Source organism: Nelusetta ayraudi, unplaced genomic scaffold (assembly GCF_046127955.1).
Source record: "Nelusetta ayraudi isolate G7.1 ecotype Tasmania unplaced genomic scaffold, CSIRO-AGI_Nayr_v1 ptg000130l, whole genome shotgun sequence".
In the NCBI taxonomy this organism is placed as follows: Eukaryota; Metazoa; Chordata; class Actinopteri; order Tetraodontiformes; family Monacanthidae; genus Nelusetta; species Nelusetta ayraudi.
The window spans coordinates 1,615,581-1,635,451 of record NW_027466180.1 but is presented as its reverse complement, the minus strand read 5'-3'; the positions used below and the strand labels follow the sequence as shown (position 1 = coordinate 1,635,451).

The following is a 19,871-nucleotide window of genomic DNA, read 5'->3' as shown; positions in this document are numbered from 1 at the left end:
TCCAGCAGCCACTCTGAGCCTCGTAAAAGTCAAGTCAAATTGTCGTCGGCCTCCCTGCGGCGCTAAACGCCGTCCAACAGAAAGTTTATTAGGTGTAAAATGTCGTGAGGCCAGTCGAGGCTCATTTTTCTCCAGCAGCTCAGACTGCAACCAGCCAGAACCTGATTAGCTCAATTAGGGTGTGTGTGTGTGTGTGTGTGTGTGCGTGCGTGTGTGTGTGTGTGGTGGTGGTGGTGGGGGGGGGGGTTACATCAAGTACTTGGCACCTTGTTTCAATCAGAGAGTTCACACTCATGCCGGAACATTGAAGACATTCATCCAGCGCCGTGGCGACGTCATGGCTACGCTAAGCTAAGGCTAAAGTTAGCTCGCCACGACTGGGGGAGGAGAGAGAGAGGAAGTAGATGAGCGCTGAGCGAGACCCAACAAGTCAATTTACACTCATTGTGTTTCCAAACACCTGACGCAGAGGGATCCAGACTGGAGTCCAGAGACAGACACTGACTCCTGAAAGGACAGGGGTCGCCTCAAGGTCAAGGTCACGCATGAGTTTGTAAGAGATGAAGTTTCTCCTCCAAAGTGAATGACTGACGTGTTTATCCACAAACTGGCTGCAGCGGCGAACGGCTTGTTTTCTTCTTCCTCACGTCTCCTTTCTCGATTGAACAAAAATACGTCAGAAGTTGGAAGACAACAAAGGACCCAGTGATGATAAACAGCTGCAACAAGTTTGACACAAACTTCTGGAGTTACAAATCACGACATCATCGCTGTGATCGTTCCAGTCATTTTCAAGGGCCAGTGCGTCAGAATTAGTGACTCCTAAAGGTCAGAAGGCGTATTGCAAGGCAAGTAATGCCACTTTTCAAGTCACAGAATCATGAAGCGTGAGCGCAGTTCATTTTTGGTTGTTTTTTTTGCATCTGGCACCTGCTGTAAATGCACCAGTGACTCAGCAGCAGTAACAGCGGCAGGAGCAGCAGCAGTGACAGCGGCAGGAGCAGCGGCAGGAGCAGCAGCAGGAGCAGCAGCAGGAGCAGCAGCAGCGAGGGGACGTTGCTGCAGCTGCAACCAGCAGAGACTGATGATGGCACCACAGTTTGTCCTCCAGGTCCTGCAGAGAAGGAGGAAGAGGTGCAGAGAAGGAGGAAGGGGTGCAGGGGAGGAGGAGGAGGAGGAGGTGCAGCTGCAGGCCTCAATCAGCTGATGCAAGGCGGCATCGCACCTCGCTGATGAAAAGACGGTCAGTGAGTGCGGCAGCCGCCATCGTCTGCAGGTGGAGTGTGGACTTGATGAAGAGTCGCACTGGGAGCTCGTCAAGGAGCCTCCAGACACTTCAAGAGACTTTTCTGTCCATTTGAAGTTGAAGGAGGCTCAGACTCGGTTTCATCAGCACCGAGACGAAGAGTCGGAGGATCCAGAGGACGTGACTGCTTGTCTTCCTCCCTCAGGTGCAGGACTGGACCAGTGAGAGACTGACCAGTGAAGGACTCCATGTATTTGGTGGACCCACACAAAACTACTGATGTTTTCAACAACAACAACAACAACAACAACAACAACAGCAGCAGCAACAGCAGCAGCAACAGCAGCAGCAGCAACAGCAGCAGCAGCAAGGTCTCTTTTGAACCAGACAACAGTTGCAGAGTTACTTCTCCTCTCCTGCGTCGTCACAGATGGACCTCAGTATGGTTCCAACACTCTGAAGGCTCCACTGTGCAGCGACTCACTCACACTCACTAGATCACATCAGGGCCCCCGAAACACAGAAACTCAATATGTAAAGTTTCCCGGCCGGCCCGGCAATGACTCACTGACGGACAGGAGAAGCTGAGCGGAGTCATGTGATCCACCGGAGGGGTGGGGGGTGGGGGGGTAGAGTGGATGGATGGAGGATGAAATGTTCTCAAGAGACGGAGGGGAGCTGTTGTATTTGTATTTAAAGATTGGGGGGGGAGCCAACTTGAAATAGGAGGCCAAAAACCTGCATTCTGTGGTTTGGCCAGCAGGGGCCGCCAACAATGGTTGCAAAAACAGACTCATAGTGACTGTCAGAATGTAACGGAGGCCTAAATTCACATCTTCACAAACTGGTACACATTTTTTTTTTTGTCCATCTACAACAGCAAAAAACAAACTTGACTTAAAGTCAAGAAGAAGAAGAAGAAGAAGAAGAAGAAGAAGAAGAAGAAGAAGAAGAAGAAGAAGAAGGAGGAGGAGAAGAAGAAACTCAAACCTGTCGTCAAAGCTCATATTTTCATAATCAGACTGGTGTTTCACGCAGCCGCCACATTATCGGCTCCATCAAACGCCGCTGCTCGACGGCCAAGTTCAAATAAATCTGGAAAAGACGGCGTCCAGCTGAAAATCACAGCCAGATGACATGGAGCTGCTGATAGGACCATCGGTCTCAGGAATATTAACTAACCAAATAATAAATATTAACTGACCCAACGGAATATTAATGGAGCTTTTGATTGATTCTGACTGGACCGGCGAGCCGGAAGCAGCCAATCAGACGGCCAGAGGAAGTAGTGTGTGTGTATGTGTGTGTGTGTGTGTGTGTGTGTGTGTGTGTGTGTGTGTGTGTGTGTTTTGGATGCGAGTTCTGTTCTGTCATGCCTCTACACGTGAGCAAGGAAATCCATCTGGTTTCATGTTGTCCGGTCCAGTCGCAGCTCCGGTCCAGTCGGAGCTCCGGTCCAGTCGGAGCTGGAACACCAACAGAGAGAAAAGTCGAGCCGAGGGAGAAAAAGCCACTCGTCGGTTCTTCTGCGACTCGAGTTTCAGCCGCTTCATTTTCAAGAGTCAAAGTGTTTGGAGATGAAGGGAGAGGGTTGTCAGTGCGCGTGTGTGTGTGTGTGTGTGTGTGTGTGTGTGTGTGTGTGTGTGTGTGTGTGTGTGTGTGTCAGCAGCTGGCTTTGACTTTTAGATGAATCTCAAATCGGCAAACCAACATCTGAGAGAAACAAAAGAAGAAAAACAAAATGAGAAGCAGCTCCAGAAAATAAAAGCACGTTCCTGGATTTTCCAACGTTATTATGAACTCAACTCTTTAACCGCATACATATGTTGTGTTGTTGTTGTTGTTGTTGTTGTTGTTCCTACGCAGAACCCGGCTGACGTTCGGCTGACTCGCTCTGATTGGTGTTGTGGGTTAGCGGAGCTGCTGCAAGCCGCCGTGGAGCCGCCCGCTTCTTTCGCTTTTGGTCGGACTGAATTGTTTTTTTCCTTGGGGGGGAGGGGGGAGAGTCACTTTCGGTTTGTGCCTCACGTATTTACGACGCAGCCTTATTAAAAATAACGAGCTCCCGCTGGTTCTCCACGACGCCCTTCAGCCCCACGGCACCCCCTGGTGGCCCGTTGCACGTGCACTGTGCGTGTGCATGTGTGTGTGTGTGGGTGTGTGTGTCCAGAGGCTGGAACACCTCTGTCGAACACACTGCTGTGCAACACAAACAGAAAAGCTTCTCGTGATGCTCCACTCGAAGTCAAAGCTGGACTTCTCCACCCAGTTCATTCCCACAGTGGAGGAATTCTGTTCTTTGTTATTTTCGGCTTCAGAATCCGAGTGGGACCAGACTGATGCTAATGTGGTGCCTGACCTTCTACACACACACACACACACACACACACACACACACACACATTATATGCACATATGCATGCGAATTCCAGCCCTGCATCGTCTGTTTCACATTACAAACACATGCGTGTCCACAAACAACTCATACATACATTCATCCCACGCTAAGTGACAAGCGTGCAATGAAAGACACACACACACACACACACACACGGACTCTGTCTCTGTCTGTTTGACATTAAAGCTCCTCGCCACCAGAAGGCAGTTGTTTATGTAGATATAAACTATTACTCTAATTGCCCCATATGTAGCTCCGGAGCAATGACGCCCTCTGATGAATATTTAACGACTTGAACTTATGCGCACGCACGCACACACACACACACACACACACACACAATAATGACGCGTGTGTGCCATCAAACGCGGCCTGATTTGGTTTATCGCAGACAAATAACACAAAAAGGAGAGAATTGCTCATCTTCATTTCTCCTCTGATGATCATGGACCGACGTTTGGGACTTAATGGGCGATTCCCAAATGTTTCAGCGCTCTGGCATTGCAGCAATACGGAGTTGGATTTGGGAATGAGTGAATAAATTATAGTCTAGATTATCCGGACAGCAGCGGAGAGCAAAGTGATTATTTTGAAACAGCTCGAGTTCAAAGATTCATGATTCGTTCTCTGATTCATTTGCCACCATCACGCTGTGTGTTGCGGCCTCCAGTTTGCTCTCGTGACGGCTGATTCACACTCAGGGTGAGAGCTTGACTCCTCTGCGGCCAAAGCTTCCATGAAAAAGTTCCTACTGTGACGTAAAGTGAGTCGAGTTATTTCATCTTTGAGCGTCTCAGTGTGAAAAACGTGACTGAACTGCGACTGAGCAAACTGAGCGGGCGACACAATGGAATTTAACCGACATCCTAAACCGTCATCAGATTAGTTTGTGTCAGTTTAGGAAACTGTTTAAAAAAACAAACTGTGATGTAATGGAAGAGCAAGAGGAAAGAACTCCCTGCGGCTTAAGGAGAGAAACTGGAGTCAGCCTGAGCCCATGAGCAAGGCAGCGTCTTCACAATAAAAGCACAGGATTATCTGGCTGCAGCATCGAGTAGTTCAGGAAGCAAATCATTGCACTTGTATTCGAATTATAGCCCTCAATGTTACCAGCGACGGTCTCAGACTGACGTGTCATCACCGTTTAATCGAGTTTTCAACACGACAATGTGCAACGCAAAGTGTCAAATGAAGGTTCGACAAGTTTGTCCCTTCTGTTGTGTCCCAGTTGGACTTGTTTCCGTCTTCGTCTTCCGCGCCTTGAACACGGTTTCATCATCCATCGGTTCATAAACACGCACGCAGCCTCAACGGGCCGCGTTTGCGTGTTGCAGCTATTTCCCATCTGTCGCTCTGCCGTCCAGCAACATGAGCTGAAGGTCAGAGGTCAATGTGGGGGCGTAGGGGCGGGTGGGGTGGAAATATCGTGGCCGCCGTCTCTCCTCAGGTCGGATAAATCAGCGCTAATCGCGGCGCGGCCGAGAGAAAATAGAGAAAATAAACTCCCGACACGGAGAACGATGAGTGAGAAAGATAAACTCTAAACTGGAGCTGCCATCAATCACACACACACACACACACACACACACACACACACACACAGGGCCGATGCAAGAAACATAAATATTTACTCGGCCAAGAGAAGCATTTTACGCAAGAAAGATATACTTTAAACAAACAAGGTGGAAAAAAAAAAACCTTCCCGAAGCAAGTTCAGTTTATTTACTTGTTTTGCTACGGGAAAGTCAGTCCGAGTTGATCGAAGCTAAAAACAAATGTTTTCAACTCAGTTTGATCAAAGTAGCAGCAGCAGTCATCCATCATTCTCACCTCGCTGCTCTTTCCTTTGTCTTTTCACTCTGGGCAACTTGAAAACACACACACACACACACACACACACACACACGCACACACATACAGGTCTGAAGGTGTGTGTCTGACCTGTTTCCCCTCCAGCAGGAAGCCTGGTCACCCTCGCTGATGTGCCGCCGCCCTGCTGGTGACAGTTGGCTGACACGCTAAGCCTTAGCTTTAGCCGTGAGCCTTTAGCATGTCAGCACACAAAGGCAACGACTCATCCTGGAGCTCAGCGTCTACCTGGGCGGCCGGGGGAGGATGGGGAGGGTCGGGGGAAGGGGGGGAGGCCACAGGTGTCGCAGCTTTACGGGTCAATCATGGGGGATTTGACGAGCCGCAAGCTAGCGACTCTGTGCACAAGATCTGATGTAAGAGGTCAGCACACGCACGCACACACACACACACACACACACACACACAGCTCGAAGGCCTGAGCCTAAAGGTCTTGAAATCAAATCAGCTAAAACTTTATTTATAAAGTACACAAAACAATGCAACACAAGGTGCTTCACAACATTTATCAGAAATTCTGTTTGTGGATGCTGTTGCTGAATCAGTGCCATCAGTGTGTGAGGTGGACGAGCAAAACAGCAAGAAAAATTATAATCCATGTATTTGGCTTCAGAACTTGAATTGTCCGTTGATGTAAGGAATTTATTTTGCATGAAAGAAAAAAAAAAAGAAAAGACTGAAGCTCTTCCGCTGTATAACCTTCTTTAAAAAAAATGTTTGAAAAAACCCAAATGCAAATCAATGCAAAAATGAAACTGACATCATTCTGAGCTGTTTGATTTGGGGTTGATTTGGTTTTTTTGTGTTTGTTTTTTTTCCCGATATATTTAGTTCCACTCAGCCAATCAGACACGTTTGATTGGCTGATCTGTGCGTCTATGTTGCGTGCCATAAACATTCATCAGCCGCAACCGAAATCCAGAGGGAAAAAAAAAAAAAACCACAGCGGTGAAACACAACCTGCACAGGCTGTTGCTTCCGCCTCCGTCTTCCAGGTCCATTTCAATTCTTTATTTTCTCTGGGATGTGAGCAACAAAAGGTTCATATTCACGGTGAAATGTTTCTTCCTTGTGCTCTCAAACGCCAAAGTTATTCACGTGTATAAGAAACGGCAAAAGAAAACCTTTGGCTAAGCACGTCCAGGTTGTGAGCCTCAGCGGGAGACACGCACATTGTTATCAAGACAAGTTGTTTCTTTTTTTTTTTTTGTGTTGGTTTTTGTTTGTTTTTTTACGAGTCTTTGGTTCTTTTGTGCTGATGGTCGAATCTCTTTATGGGCAGAGCAACGGCTTCATGCTAACGACCTCTGGTTGCGTTAGCATCTGCCAGGCACAGAGAAAACACCTCAACTCGGCCTCCCCGGGAGTCATTGTCTTCATCTCTTTTTTTTTCTGAGAAAAAAGCTTCTCCGCTTCTTCTTGTTGGGAGCAAACGTTGTTGGTTCTGAAGGAAGAAGAACCGAGTCTCTGCTCTGGTACCACCACCCCTTAATAATAATTAGCTTGTGAATCCACAGTGTGTGTGTGTGTGTGTGTGTGTGTGTGTGTGTGATAGAGAGAGAAAGAGAGGGAGAGACAGCGAGAGAGAGAGAGAGAGAAGAAGGCCCTCATCTCTCATGTGCGGCCTCATTTTCAGCGTCGCTTTCTTAGCGCCCGCGGCTGCGTGATGAATGGAGGTGAGTTCAGGTGCTTCTGTTTTCTTGTTTTCTTTTTTTTTTTTGCCGAAGCTCCTCTTTGATCTGAGGAGCAGCGGAGAGGAATGACGAAAGTGTTTTCGCAGGATGCTTTCCTGGAAGGTTGCTGACCATGGGATTTATTTTTGCTGCAGTACCTCGAGTGACCACTGGGAAAGAGCGGCGCACCGGGGAAAATGCCAAAAAAAAAACCAAAAAAATGCCAAGACCACAGAAATTTTTGCATTTGATCGAGAGTCCCTTTTTCTGCCAAGTCCGAGGTGGCACCCCTAACGTACGCAGGCGGCAGTTTCATCGGCTAACTGCAACGAAGCCACATCGCTGCAGAAGAAAAAGATGAAGAAGAAGACTGCTAGCCTAGCCGCGGCTGAGAGGATTAGGACTGGGTTGGGGTTGGGTTGGACGTGGTCAGACTGGGTCAGACTGGGTTGGGTTGTACTGGTTTGGACTGGACTGGTCTCTGGGTGCGAGCTGCTGGCGGTTGCAGGCTGTTGGAACGAGGTCTCGCCTGCAGCAGGTGCTAACAGTGATGATGTTGCTATGGACTAAACTTGGTTGTTGGCACTGATGACTTCACTCAGGTCATTTTGAGATGTGAAGAAGTTGTTTTTTCAGGACCTTCTGAGCACGCCGGCTAGTCGCCAGCGGGGTCTCTCAGCACCTTTCTTATCGGATGAGGCGGCAGAGCCGCTACTCCTTCTTCATCCGTCTGGGTTTTCTGTTTTTTCGAGTTTTTTTGTTTGTTTTTTTGCCCCGCAGCCATGAAGTGGAAAGACGACGGTTCAGACTGCAGCTGTGAAGCCTTGCAGGAGTTTACAGGAGGAACTGGTGAGGCCGTTCACTGCCTTCTACACACACACACACGCACACACACACGCGCGCGCGCGCGCACAGCCAGTTGAGGTTCACCCAGGCGTGCGGCAGCTGTGTATTAGATCGTGATTAGCTCGCCTTGCCTGCAGCAAATGAAACGTTGAGCATCCAGACGTTTCAGTGGAAGCTTTTTTTTTCCCTCCCACTGTGTGTTTGTTTTCCTAAAGCTGCTAACAATACTGGCAAGTACCTTATCAAAGTTCACCTGTCAATCAAGCGTTCAGTTGAGGGTTTTTTTGTGCATATGTGCAGCTTTATACATCTGGTGCTAATGCAAAAAAAAATACAAAAAAAAGATTTCTGCAACTGATCTGATCTGAACTGCTCTGTACATATTTACAAAAAAAAAAAAATATATATATATATATATATATATCAGTCTTGGCTGGGTCAAAGGTCAAAAGGTTATGTCACATTCTGACCCCAAAAAACTCCCTTGTCATTCGGGGAGACAGAAAACTTTCCTCTTGCTCTTTAACGTCTAATTACTTCCCTCGGCAAAAGAGAGAAAAAAAACCCAACAAGCCTGCAGGAAAGTTGCGACCATAACTAATGGGTTTGTAAAGAAGAGCAGCAGCAGCAGCAGTCTGCTCACGGCGCTGCGCATGGCGGCCGTCATTCGTCAGGCCGCCGTGGCACCACGCGGGGCTTCCACAACAATCACCACCATCATTAAACTCTGGGTGCTGCTGTGGTTCCTCATGTGATAAGGCTGATTACTGGGCCGAGCCGCAGCTAATCTGGCCCGAGATCTGCTCTGTGCTGGGAGAAGGTGGAGAGTCGGAGAGGGAGCGGGAAAAAAAGGCAAAAACCTCAGGAGGGAAAAACAGCGGAGCGCTGTCTTAGACTGCCCCCCTGTGTCCAGCAGGAGGAATTATTATTCTTCGTGGACCTTTGTGAGTATTACTATTATTATTGTTATTCACTTTAGCAATATTTGCTGACATTAACCCATTTATTTATTAATCTCGCCAGGGAACATTTGAGAAAAGTCCATCTCTTACTTCTTCTGCCTTCATTTCAGAGAGTGTGCACAGTTCAGAAAAAAATCTGCCCTTTGTGACATCATAAGGGCCCAGATACCTCATGCCTCGAGACCTCTGAGTTGCTCAGTGTAGGAGGTCCAGCAAAGCGTCAGCTGCAGTGGAGAGCCAAAACCCAGCAGGTGGCGCTGCTTTAACTTTCTGTCATATTTCATATTTAGCAGTCACACTGGCCTAATTATTACCATTTGATCACTTACAGCAGTACGTAAACTAATATTCAATAAAACTCATTACAGCTCATTACAGCTGGACAGTAGAGCCTGCTTGGTTCTATTAGGTACGAAAGCTAGCGTCTGCGGAAAAAAAAAATAAAATACCGTACAATAAAATAAAAAAGCTTCTCAAAAGTCGAGGGGGAGTAGATATGGAGTATCGACTTCTTCTCCAACTCTCTTCACTGTATGGACACGAGGTTCTTTCACTCGTTCACTCTCTGTGGCTCCATCATTCACATGCTGGTGAAAAAGTTGCGGAAGCTTTGGTCTCTTTACGACGCCCAGCGCCGCCGTTAGCATCCAGGCCGTAAACATGGAAGAGCGGGAAGAGCGATGAGGGCCGTTATTGATGTGCCATAAACCCCATTATATTTTTCAAGAGAGAAAGAAGGGGAAGGGAGGTTGGTGGAGGGGGGGGGGGGTCTCTCTTCTGAGGAAACGCTGCTGCTACACACCGGTTCTGGTTTCTGCTGCTCCAGAGTCTCTTTAACTTCCAATAAGTTGCAGAATTCATGTTGAACTCTGGACAAGCGTTCGGAGCCTCCATGCCCCCGCTGGTCCAGATGCTGTTTGATTCAAACGCCTTTGTTCTCGGGGAAACGGCTCTGCGTGCATTCATAAAACACAGATTTGATTTATTTTTTTATTTTTTTATTTTTTTTCAGGCTTGCAGCCGAGCGGGTGTAAATCCATGAAAGTAGCAGCGTCTGCACACCAAGTGGAAATAACACCAGAGTGTTTGGTTATTGCAGCAGGAGGAAGCTGTGATTTGTTGCTCCTTAGTTTCCTCGGCGAGGGAGAGAAGATGTGCAGCTTCTCTGAGGTTCATTTCTCATCCCGGTTATATCAACATGGTCAGTCTGAAGGAAACCTGCCGTTTCCCGACAATAACATGCCGTGGTTTTTTTGTGTTTTTTGTGGGTTTTTTTCAATCAACGGGCTGCAAGAAAAGTCAGTGAACCTGCTGAGAATTCAGACTGAATCCATCTTCGGGGAATTGTATTGCGGGACGGTGTGAGACGTGACAAGCTGCGACCTGCACGCTTGCAACCCAAACCCTGAATCTTCCTCTGAAGCCGTGAAGTCACCCGGACCTTCATGTTTACACAGAAACACCAGTTAAACCAGTTGAACACCAGATCCATGGTGGTTTTATGGGAGCGTCCAGCTCCCTGCACAGCTGCTGACAGACCAGCACCACACACACACACACACACAGAGAATGAGAGAGAGAGAGAGAGACGCAGATAGAGGAACACGCTCTTGCATTTCAAAATGAAAATAAAAGCACATAAAAGGACGCAGCGACCTTGGCATGACAAACTGCTTTCACTGGCGCACGGAAACACAAAACAACGTGCGCGGCAGCCCCAAGGGCGGTCATTTGTCATCCGGGAGGAAGAAGAAATTCCAGCGGTGCTGCAGGAATTCCTCTGAAAATTTATGTGGGAGCAGCTGCTGCCGTCCCATTGGAGCTTTAGGAATCACGAGGAGGATCCCATCAATTACACACCTCCATCTCACTTCTGGAGCAAGAAATACTGTAGGGTGAGAGGAGGCAAAATCTCAACATGGTCAAAAATTGAGTCTATGACTGCATGGTCACGGTTTTTGTCAAAAAAAAAATAGGAGACAATTTATCGTCCCAGTGAGTGTCAGGCAAATCGGAGTCTGAAAAATTTTCTCAGATTTCAGACCAAAAAAATCATGACTTTTTTAATTTTGAGGGTGAGGGCCTGCTCGTAGAACTCCAGCTCTCTTCATTTCACTCTCCAGTCAAGTGGAAACGTGGTACGTTGATGTTGGACCGGTAGGGAAACTTCAATGACTGTTTAATTCCTGATGTGTCACAAAGAATGAACTCGCCACGTTTTTTGTTTTGGATTTTTTTCTTCTTTTTTTTTCTCGACTGTTTGGAAAGGAAAACTCGGCAGGGATGAGTCTTGCTGCACTTTGAGGCTGTAACTCAGATGACAGCAGTCAGACGGAGGATTATCGACCATAAATAAAACAGTTGTTATTTCTGCTCTTTGCCAACACGGAGATTCTTTGCGGTCGCAGGAGCAATAAAAACAACCAAGACAAAAAAAAAAACACTATCATGTTTTTTTTTTTAAATACCCGATTGATTAATTGATTTGTTTATGAAATGACTTGGAAGTAAACGACAAACATCCGGGGTTGTTGTTTTTTTTTTCCAGGAGTCTTTCTACCTTTATCTCAGGTCGATGCCTCTCCCTCACTCACATAAACTTCCTGACCACAAGCTCGTAAACAGCCTGAGTAAACAGCCAGTTCAGCAGCCTGGCAGCACTGCTCAGGTTGCATGATTTCACCGGCAACAGCGTTTATTTGTCCAAACTCACTGCCGACGGAGGGAAGGTTTCAAGCCAGGAGGGAAATAATATCCACATCTTTCCGAACCTCCAGAGCAGCTCTGACACTTTGTCTCTCTGGAGAAATTAGAAACAACAAGCTGGTGGAAAAAAGGAGGAAAAGTCTGGACCAAACACACGTCACTTCTGGGACGCGGCAGCAGGAGGATGAGAGGAGACGTGATGATGAAGATGATGACGAGGGTGAAACAGACGACACGAAGACGCATTCCTGAGACAGAAACTCACGGTTCCCTCCTCTTGATTGGGCCGACTCGCAGACACACTCAGATTAAGATCTCGGCCGTCTGCAGCAAATTATGCAAAATTAAGCAAAATGAGTTTTTGGGGTTTTTTTTTTTTTATCAAATGTGATGTTTTTTTCCCCACCTTCGTGTAAAGAGGAAGTGTCTTCACAGCAAGAACACTGTGATGATCACGAGGCCTTTCAATGATCAGATGGTCGCTGAACTTGACCCACATGTGCTCGTTGGTTTTAATTTAGGACGGATACACAACGCTAACAAGTTCATGAAAGAGCAGTTAGTGTTTGTATCTGTTTGTACGTGACTCATTTTAATTGTTGGCGCAAACACTGTGCACACAAACCATTAAAAAGAAAACTGCCAAGGACAGGTATTTATATTTCAGCATTCATCAACACCAATGGCATGTGTAAAATCATGCATACTGAAAGATTCACAGAATCACTTTGACCGCCAAGAGAAATAAAAATTTCTCGAAAATTCAAAATTCAAATGTATTCTTATGGCACTGTCCAGGTTGAATGGTTTGAGAACTTTTACAACACTGATTGCTTGACGTCTTAAGAAAATAGAAAGTCATTTTCAAGGATTTTGTTTACATAAAAAAAACCAACAAAAACTTTTTATCAGTGGTTCATCTGGGTTTTTGTCCAATGAGCAAAAGTGTTTTTGTATTTTTCCAAAAGTTCCTGCAACGTCTCAGCTGCGTTTTGACAGCTTTGCCGACGGAGTGTCGGCCGCTGCTGTGTCTGCCGCCTTCTTGGCCGCCGCTTTTTTCCTGGGGTCTTTGTCGTCCGGGTTGTAGAGAGCGTTCCTGACGAAGCGTCCGGCGGCTCCTTTATCCAGGCGGCCGGCGCTCTTCTTGTCCGTGATCTCTTTCACTTTGTTCATGTAGGTCCTGATGCGCTCCTAAAGTACAGAGAATCACTCGGGATAAGTTACACAAACATAATAAATAGAATGAGTGACACTGGCATAAATAAATAAATAAATAAATAAATAAGGAAATGAATGAACACATACCAGCTCCTGTTTGATGCCATGTTCCCTTGGATTTATTCCTTGTGTCACCAAGTACACTGAAAATAAGAAAACAAGACCGTCTCTCTGAGCTGCATCCTATATTATCCGGCTGAATTCAATGAACGGGGGCGGAGGGGGGGGACTTACTCCAAAATAATGAGTTGAGAGTGTAGGCAGACATCAAATCCAGCTTGGCTTGATCCAAAGGCTCCAGCTGTCATCAAATTGGTCAAAATGTAGAATGGGATAAAATATTTAGCGTATCCATTCGTCCTCCTGACGGGTGCAATAAAACATCGGCCCGGAGGGATCATTGTGAACTCAGAGGACAGGATGCGGCTGTACTGAGAAACTGTTCCCTTCGCTTTCCGAACCACCTGCCTCTCCCACAAACAAGTCAGGTCCCTCTGCTGGACACCAATGATTTATTTATTTATTTATTTTTACAATACTGAAAAGGATGTTTTTGTCTTTTACAGGCCGGCCACCAAAACCAGCAGATGAAAGGAAAAGTTCAAAGACTTTCAATGAAAGTCTGATAAAAACATACACAAAATGTTGTTTTAGACATTGAAAGAGTTTTGCTGACCTCGCTTGACAATGGACTCAATATTTTTTTTTAATCAAACTTCAGCTGGGAATCAAACAGCGTGCCTAAATACTTATTTCTGAATACAATTTTGATCTTGTTCCCATTAATTAGATTTGGCTTAGGTTTTCCACTATTTTTACACAAGTCAATGATAAGCTCTTTGGTTTTGTTCACATTAAGATCAATTTTCGTCACGCCAGTAAACAAACAGCAACCATGGTCTGACTCTGACCCCTGGAGGAGAGTCAGAAGTACTGTATCATCTGCAACTGTCTGTGTACACAATTAAAAAGGGGATACAACACAGCCCTTTGGGGAAACCTGTATTTGAAACCTTAACATCTGACATAACTCCATTTACTAAAACCAGATGCTTCCTATTCATTGTGGTTGAGTTTTGGTTTTCACCCTCAGGTTGTTGTAGCCACACTGCAGTCATGATGAGACCCAAACACTCATTTATCCCCAATACTATTATTTTACTAAATGGAAATTGGTCCTAATCACCTCCTTTTTTCCATTTGTATTTACATCCAGTTTTGATATGCACGCAAGAATTCTAAGTATATTTGCTGTGGTTCTGTGTGTCTCCAGTCTACCTTCTGAAGCTGGTCGTTCCTGGGCATGGAGATTAATTTATCCAGCATTGCCTTCACGTCAGATACTGAGGAGTCGAAGCCCGTGAGCTGCTCGTCTATCTCGACGGGGTGGTCCTCACCGCTGCAGTCCGTCGCCATTCCCTTATGAGAGTAAAAGAAAACACAATACAAAAGCTAGTAATGAATACAGGAGGTCCACCTTGGCAGCTGATGAGGAGCAAAACACGCTGTTAGCCGTTAGCCAACAGTGACGAAAACCTATTTGCAAATATTTTACATGTATGAATGGAATCGCTCTTATTCAGCGTCGTTAATGATCGTTACCGTAACAATAACCATTAAATTAGTAGAATATTCGGGTTGTTGTAGTATTTACCTCGGGATGTCAGCGGCACGCTGTCGCAAAGAGGAAGTGACGTAAAAAAAAAAAAAAAAAAAACTACTCCGTCCACCACCACTACCTCCACCTGCTGTTCGGAGGAGCAAAACAACACCGCTTTTTGTGAGATTTATCTATTTTATTTTATTTATTTATTTATTTTTTTTTTTATTGTTTTTAGAGCGACACATTACGGCTGTGATCACATGACCCACAGAGAAAATCGTGAAACTCGTTTAAATGTAAAGGCTAGATAGATAGATAGATAGATAGATAGATAGATAGATAGATAGATAGATAGATAGATAGATAGATCATGATTAAGTTAAAAGGCTAAATAAACTCTTATTATTTCAAGGATACGATTTTTAAACTTTACATCCACAAACACACCACGTGCAAGTATATATTTGTGTGGGGGGGGGAGGGGGGGGCATAAATAAAATAATCAAAACTGTAAGAAGTATCTTCAATATTATATAACATAAGAAGTGACAGTTCCCTTTTTCCCCCTTGTCCTGTCTGGCCATAATGACAAGCAGAAATGTGTCTGAATGTCTTTATGTTGGCTGACAGATTTTAGTTCGAAGTGACAGTTGTATACACTGACACAGCACAGCGTCACCTAGGGGTAACTGACAACTATTCAACGTCTGAAATACACACAGGGTGAGGAAGTGAGGGATTCAGGGTGGTGGAGAGAGAGAGAGAGAGAGAGAGAGAGAGAGAGAGAGAGAGAGAGAGAGAGCGAGAGAGCACTGGCTGGCCTGGATTAGGCCAGTGTGGCTGGATTAACGGACGCGGCGAGGCGAAACTTCCCAGTTTGCCCCGCCGATGCACCGTTGGCACGCGCTGCTCGACACCTGACGGGCCAACCAGAGGCGAGCCGAACCGAGCCGAGGAGCAGGACCGGACCCACACCTTACATGGGCTCACCATGGCCGACACCCCTCAGCTCGTCAAGATCGGCATCTCCCTCAGGATGCTGCCCAACAAGAGCGCCGTGTTCTTCAAGTCGGACGGCGCTCGGTTCGGCCAGACTCGGACCATCAAGCTGCTGACCGGATCCAAGTACAGCATCGAGGTGGTGGTCCGACCCGGCGCCGTCCAGGCCACGTACGTGTGTGTGTGTGTGTGTGTGTGTGTGTGTGTGTGTGTGTGTGTGTTTAAATCCTCCGACTGTAAATTTACATCGTTATTATTATTATTATTATTATTATTATTATTATTATTATTATTATTATTATGTCGGCTGTGCAGGTGCATCAATAATGACGTCACTGGGCTAACTGACGACAATCCAGTTTTTAAAACGCAGTTTTGCTATGCATACTGGAGTTGTATGGTTTCTTGGTTGTTCTAGCAGATATTAGTCTGAGTTATTTTATTATCGCTATTCCTGCACATATGTGCATCAGACACATATGCAATATCCTCATTATCTGCGAAACTCAGTGAGGTCCTGTTGGGGTTTTCTCACATATTTAATTCCTGATTCCACCGCAGAACTGATGGTTTACGGCAAAAAAAAACAGGGGATGCCCTCTAATACTTAATTATGAGCGCGAGGATTATTCCCGCGTTGCAGTCGTTGTTGCGACCTGGGGAGAACTCCAGATTTCGAGTGATGCATTCGCGTGCAGTGGGAGAGACGGCCATCGAGGGAGAAGACGTTGTCACTCTGTACAGTCTTGAGGTCGGCGTGTCGTCTCACTTGTGTCGCTCTGACGCGCCGGTTGAACACGTGACTTCAGCCTTCCGTGCGCTTTACAGTCACAGCCTGTTTCGAGAGGGACGGTGGATTTTCAGATTGTGTGAGGAGCACGCGAAGGCATCGTAAACCACAATTGGCCCCGCGGCAAATCCCGCGCAGATTAGGATTGACTTCACGTTTGGGAATTTGTGTCGCCGCCCTGGTGAGACGCGGTGACATTTCAGAGATGACGTAACGATGCTGTTGTACATCCAAATACGGATTATAGTTAGTGGCTTTCTGTACGGCGAACTGTACAGACAGAAGGAGGTCAGGATGATGATGGCGATGATGAAGGTCTGGATGTGCTCAGTTTGAGTTGGAACAACCAGATGTTTGCTGCTGACGTCAGCAGGCAACAGTGAGAGAGGCGGTGGAGGTTTCTGACTGCTAATTTATGGTGTCTGTGTCTGTGTGTGTGTGTGTGTGTGTGTATGTGTGTGTGTGTGTGTGTGCAGCTCCATGAGTGTGGGAGGGGTGAGCTTCCCCCTGGAGCAGCAGTCCAGAGACCCCCAGTCGGCGATCTACAGCGGCCTGTACAACACGGAGGGTGTGGCCCACACCAAGAGCGGCGAGAGGCAGCCGGTCCAGATCAACGTGGAGGTACGATTTAGTCGCTTTCACCTGCTGTCAGAAACTCACCTGGCGGCAGGAGACCTTCCAACAGCCAGGTCTCCATTTGGGCGCAGGCGCATTTGGGCGTCTCGTGCAAATGAGCATTTTGTTTTAAGACGAACCAAAAGGAGGTTTGTGGTGGTCGTCGTGTCACAAAGACATCGCCACCTTCCTGTCTGCAGTGGCGGCAGCAGGGTTTCTTTATTGGCGTAGGTGAGGTGTTCCTGGTCAATACAAGTAACAATAACAACAAACTGTCAGAATGGATATTTTAAAAAAAAAAGAAAAAGAGAGAAAAAAAACACTACGCACCTGACAGAACAAACAGCAAAATACACACAAACTCAACAAACACAACCGAGTCATTCACTTGGTTCAAGTTTCACAACATCCAGTAGGCCTACACACACACACTGCAACCACAGACGTGACAACACTTTAGCAGTTAACTCTCGAACCATTCACACACACACACACACACACACATACACACTTATGACGGCAGTACGAACAGGCGACCGCAAATGCAAAAATCAAACAAATGTGATGTTGCCTCTGATAAAGATCCATTTATTGATGCATGGCATCAATGTAAACAAATGAAATGAAATTATTCCTCTAGAAGTCTGACAACATGTCCGACAGAGACAAAATGCAGTTAGCTGTGTCCCATTGGCTCACAGAGGGAAGGGATTTGTAAGAAACCTGAATGATGCTTCCCAATAGCCCATAGATGGCAGCATGTGGCCACATCATGACTCAAACAAGGCAACTTACCTCCTGTCAAGACTTTGGTTTCCATGTTTGCCGAACGTCCGACTATCTGCGGACACTCGGTTGGTATCTGGGTATCTGGATATCTGACACTGTATCGCTCCTGAAACAACATCATGACACCATTACAATGTGTAGCATGCTGACATTTATACAGCTCGTAGCTGAACTAACGACTAGCAACACTGATCCTTGATCCCTCTCGTCTGTCCGTCCGTCCGTCTGTCTGTCTGTCGTCTGTCTGTCTGTCTGTCTGTCTGTCCGTCTGTCTGCAGTTCACAGATGTGGGCCTGTTTGAGACGGTGTGGCAGGTGAAGTACTACAACTATAACAAGAGGGACCACTGCCAGTGGGGGAACAGCTTCAACAGCATCGAGTATGAATGCAAACCCAACGACACGCGCACGCTGATGTGGGTCAACAAGGAGCTGTTTGTGTGATAGAAGGTCGGGGGGCAGGAGTGGGTCAAGGGTCAGGGTCAGGTGCTGTTTGGGTGATGGTTAGGATCAGGGTTAGGGTCAGCATTAGGAACTGTTTGTGTGAGGGTTAGGGTTAAGAGGGTTAGGGTCAGGTCCAGGGTCTACACGTGTAGCTCTTTGTGTGAGGGGAGGGACCAGGAGTTCCAGGCTGAACGAGGCCATTTCACCCCAGACGTTTGTCCTCCACACTTGCTGTCAACCCACCACCAGTGCAAGAGGGTCTCATGTGTTTTATTTTGTCTAAGAAGGAAAATAGAAACCCCATCACTCTGTAATGTGTTTATATATGGAATCATTTGATTTACTCATGAAGGGAAAATAGAGGTCTGAAAATGTGGGACCTTTAATGTGACTCCTCCATATGAGGTTAAGATGAAACAACGTGTTTTGTTTTTGTTTTTGTTTTTTTCTTCCTTCATAGTCTGTCATTTTAATGCTGTTTCATTGTGGTGTGTGTGCACGTGGTCACCCTGAAGTGTGTTGAGACCTGTTTGCACAATGTGAGTGTACTTATGCCTGTGTTTGTAGATACAGTATATTTTTTTGTACAGATGTGTTTTATAGTATGTCTATTTTTATGGAGATTTATTGCAAAAAGTTTTTTAAAGAAAAAAACATGTTTGATATTTGATTAACACTCAATCTTGGTACAATTTAATTAGCCTTTTTATTTTTTGAAAAAAAAATGAAGAGATATTTGAGATGACCTACTCCAAGCAGGTTGTTTTTGTCTTAATACAAATGATAATGAATAATAAGAATATTCCATGACACCAATAGAAAATAGAAAAAATACAACATGCTTAAATCAGGCAAAAATACACATTCATCAAAGGCTATTTACTGTGCATATGTGTGTAGGTGGTTGTGCAATATGAATTTTGTGATGAGTGTATCCCTCCTTCTACCTCTTACCAAAGGATTTCCCTCATTGTGGGATATTGTACTGTAGCCAACGGCAGTTTTAATTGAATATTTGTTTTTTGTTGTTGTATTTTTGTGGAAATCTTTAGACTGGCCTATGCAAGAAATCAAAGCAGCAATGCAACAATTAAATGGTGCAATATTACGTGACATTTGTTCAGATTGTTTTTGTGAAAGTGTTTTTAATGTGACCGCAAATTAAAGAGGGAAATCTTTGAATGTGGAAATTGTTTAAACACCACTGACGTATATTTTCAAAAGTGTTCAATAAAAGTAAAAACATGCAACCAGCTTCGAAAGATTTTTTTTTTGTGGAATACTCCAAAATGGAAGAAGGTACAAAAAAACATCTTCAAATATTATGTGTATGTGATTGAAGAAAAACACCAACAATCATACAGAGAATGGGGAGTTAGTTTTGTTATATTTTCATACAAAGTACTGAAAAAAAAATACTTACGATCACAGATACGAGCATCAGACACCAGGGTGTTGAACTTCACTGACCTGCAGTGAGTCCATCCAGCCATCAGGTGGCGCACTCGCATGAGTCTATCCAAAAGGCGAATAAATACACATCAATAAACACAGAGGGCCGTTGTATCCCGGATGTACAGTACTACTGCACCCACCCACCCACTCCACTCTCCACCATCAGCAGCACTGCTTGGCCTCGTCTCCAATAGCCATCTCCCATGCTGTCCCCGCCCCTCCGCCACCGCCAGCTCGTCGAAACGAGCCTACTCCTACT

At 45.8% G+C, this 19,871-nt stretch overlaps 2 protein-coding genes across 4 annotated transcripts; one reads left to right on the top strand and one right to left on the bottom strand.

The window, feature by feature from the left end:
* Positions 1–12,325: 12,325 nt before the first annotated feature.
* On the bottom strand, positions 12,326–19,613 carry LOC142904592 (nuclear nucleic acid-binding protein C1D-like). 3 transcript variants are annotated; one of them, XM_076050789.1, is made up of 5 exons: positions 19,581–19,613; positions 14,197–14,337; positions 13,153–13,219; positions 13,006–13,061; positions 12,326–12,891 (listed from the first exon to the last, which is right to left on the bottom strand). In XM_076050789.1, the coding sequence occupies exons 1-5, from the start codon at positions 19,596–19,598 to the stop codon at positions 12,682–12,684; spliced, it is 492 nt and encodes a 163-aa protein (XP_075906904.1). In that variant the 5' UTR covers positions 19,599–19,613; the 3' UTR covers positions 12,326–12,681. The 3 variants fall into 3 exon arrangements, with proteins under 3 accessions (XP_075906904.1, XP_075906903.1, XP_075906905.1); XM_076050788.1 differs by lacking the exon at positions 19,581–19,613 and adding an exon at positions 16,971–17,063; XM_076050790.1 differs by lacking the exon at positions 19,581–19,613 and adding an exon at positions 14,573–14,693 and having other exon boundaries at positions 12,327–12,891.
* On the top strand, positions 15,302–18,289 carry cnrip1b (cannabinoid receptor interacting protein 1b). The gene is made up of 4 exons (XM_076050792.1): positions 15,302–15,691; positions 16,787–16,931; positions 17,993–18,199; positions 18,246–18,289. Exons 1-3 carry the CDS (start codon positions 15,513–15,515, stop codon positions 18,155–18,157), a joined length of 489 nt encoding a protein of 162 aa, XP_075906907.1. The 5' UTR covers positions 15,302–15,512; the 3' UTR covers positions 18,158–18,199; positions 18,246–18,289.
* Positions 19,614–19,871: the final 258 nt, after the last annotated feature.

Excerpts from the sequence above, each read along its gene's own strand:
- cnrip1b (XM_076050792.1), top strand. The coding sequence starts at position 15,513 with ATGGCCGACACCCCTCAGCTCGTCAAGATCGGCATCTCCCTCAGGATG. Across the intron at positions 15,692-16,786 it reads CCCGGCGCCGTCCAGGCCAC|CTCCATGAGTGTGGGAGGGG; the intron begins GTACGTGTGTGT and ends GTGTGTGTGCAG. Across the intron at positions 16,932-17,992 it reads CGGTCCAGATCAACGTGGAG|TTCACAGATGTGGGCCTGTT; the intron begins GTACGATTTAGT and ends GTCTGTCTGCAG.
- LOC142904592 (XM_076050788.1), bottom strand. The coding sequence starts at position 17,048 with ATGCTCATTTGCACGAGACGCCCAAATGCGCCTGCGCCCAAATGGAGA. Across the intron at positions 13,220-14,196 it reads GGAACGACCAGCTTCAGAAG|CTGGAGCCTTTGGATCAAGC; the intron begins GTAGACTGGAGA and ends ATTTGATGACAG. Across the intron at positions 12,892-13,005 it reads ATGGCATCAAACAGGAGCTG|GAGCGCATCAGGACCTACAT; the intron begins GTATGTGTTCAT and ends TCTGTACTTTAG.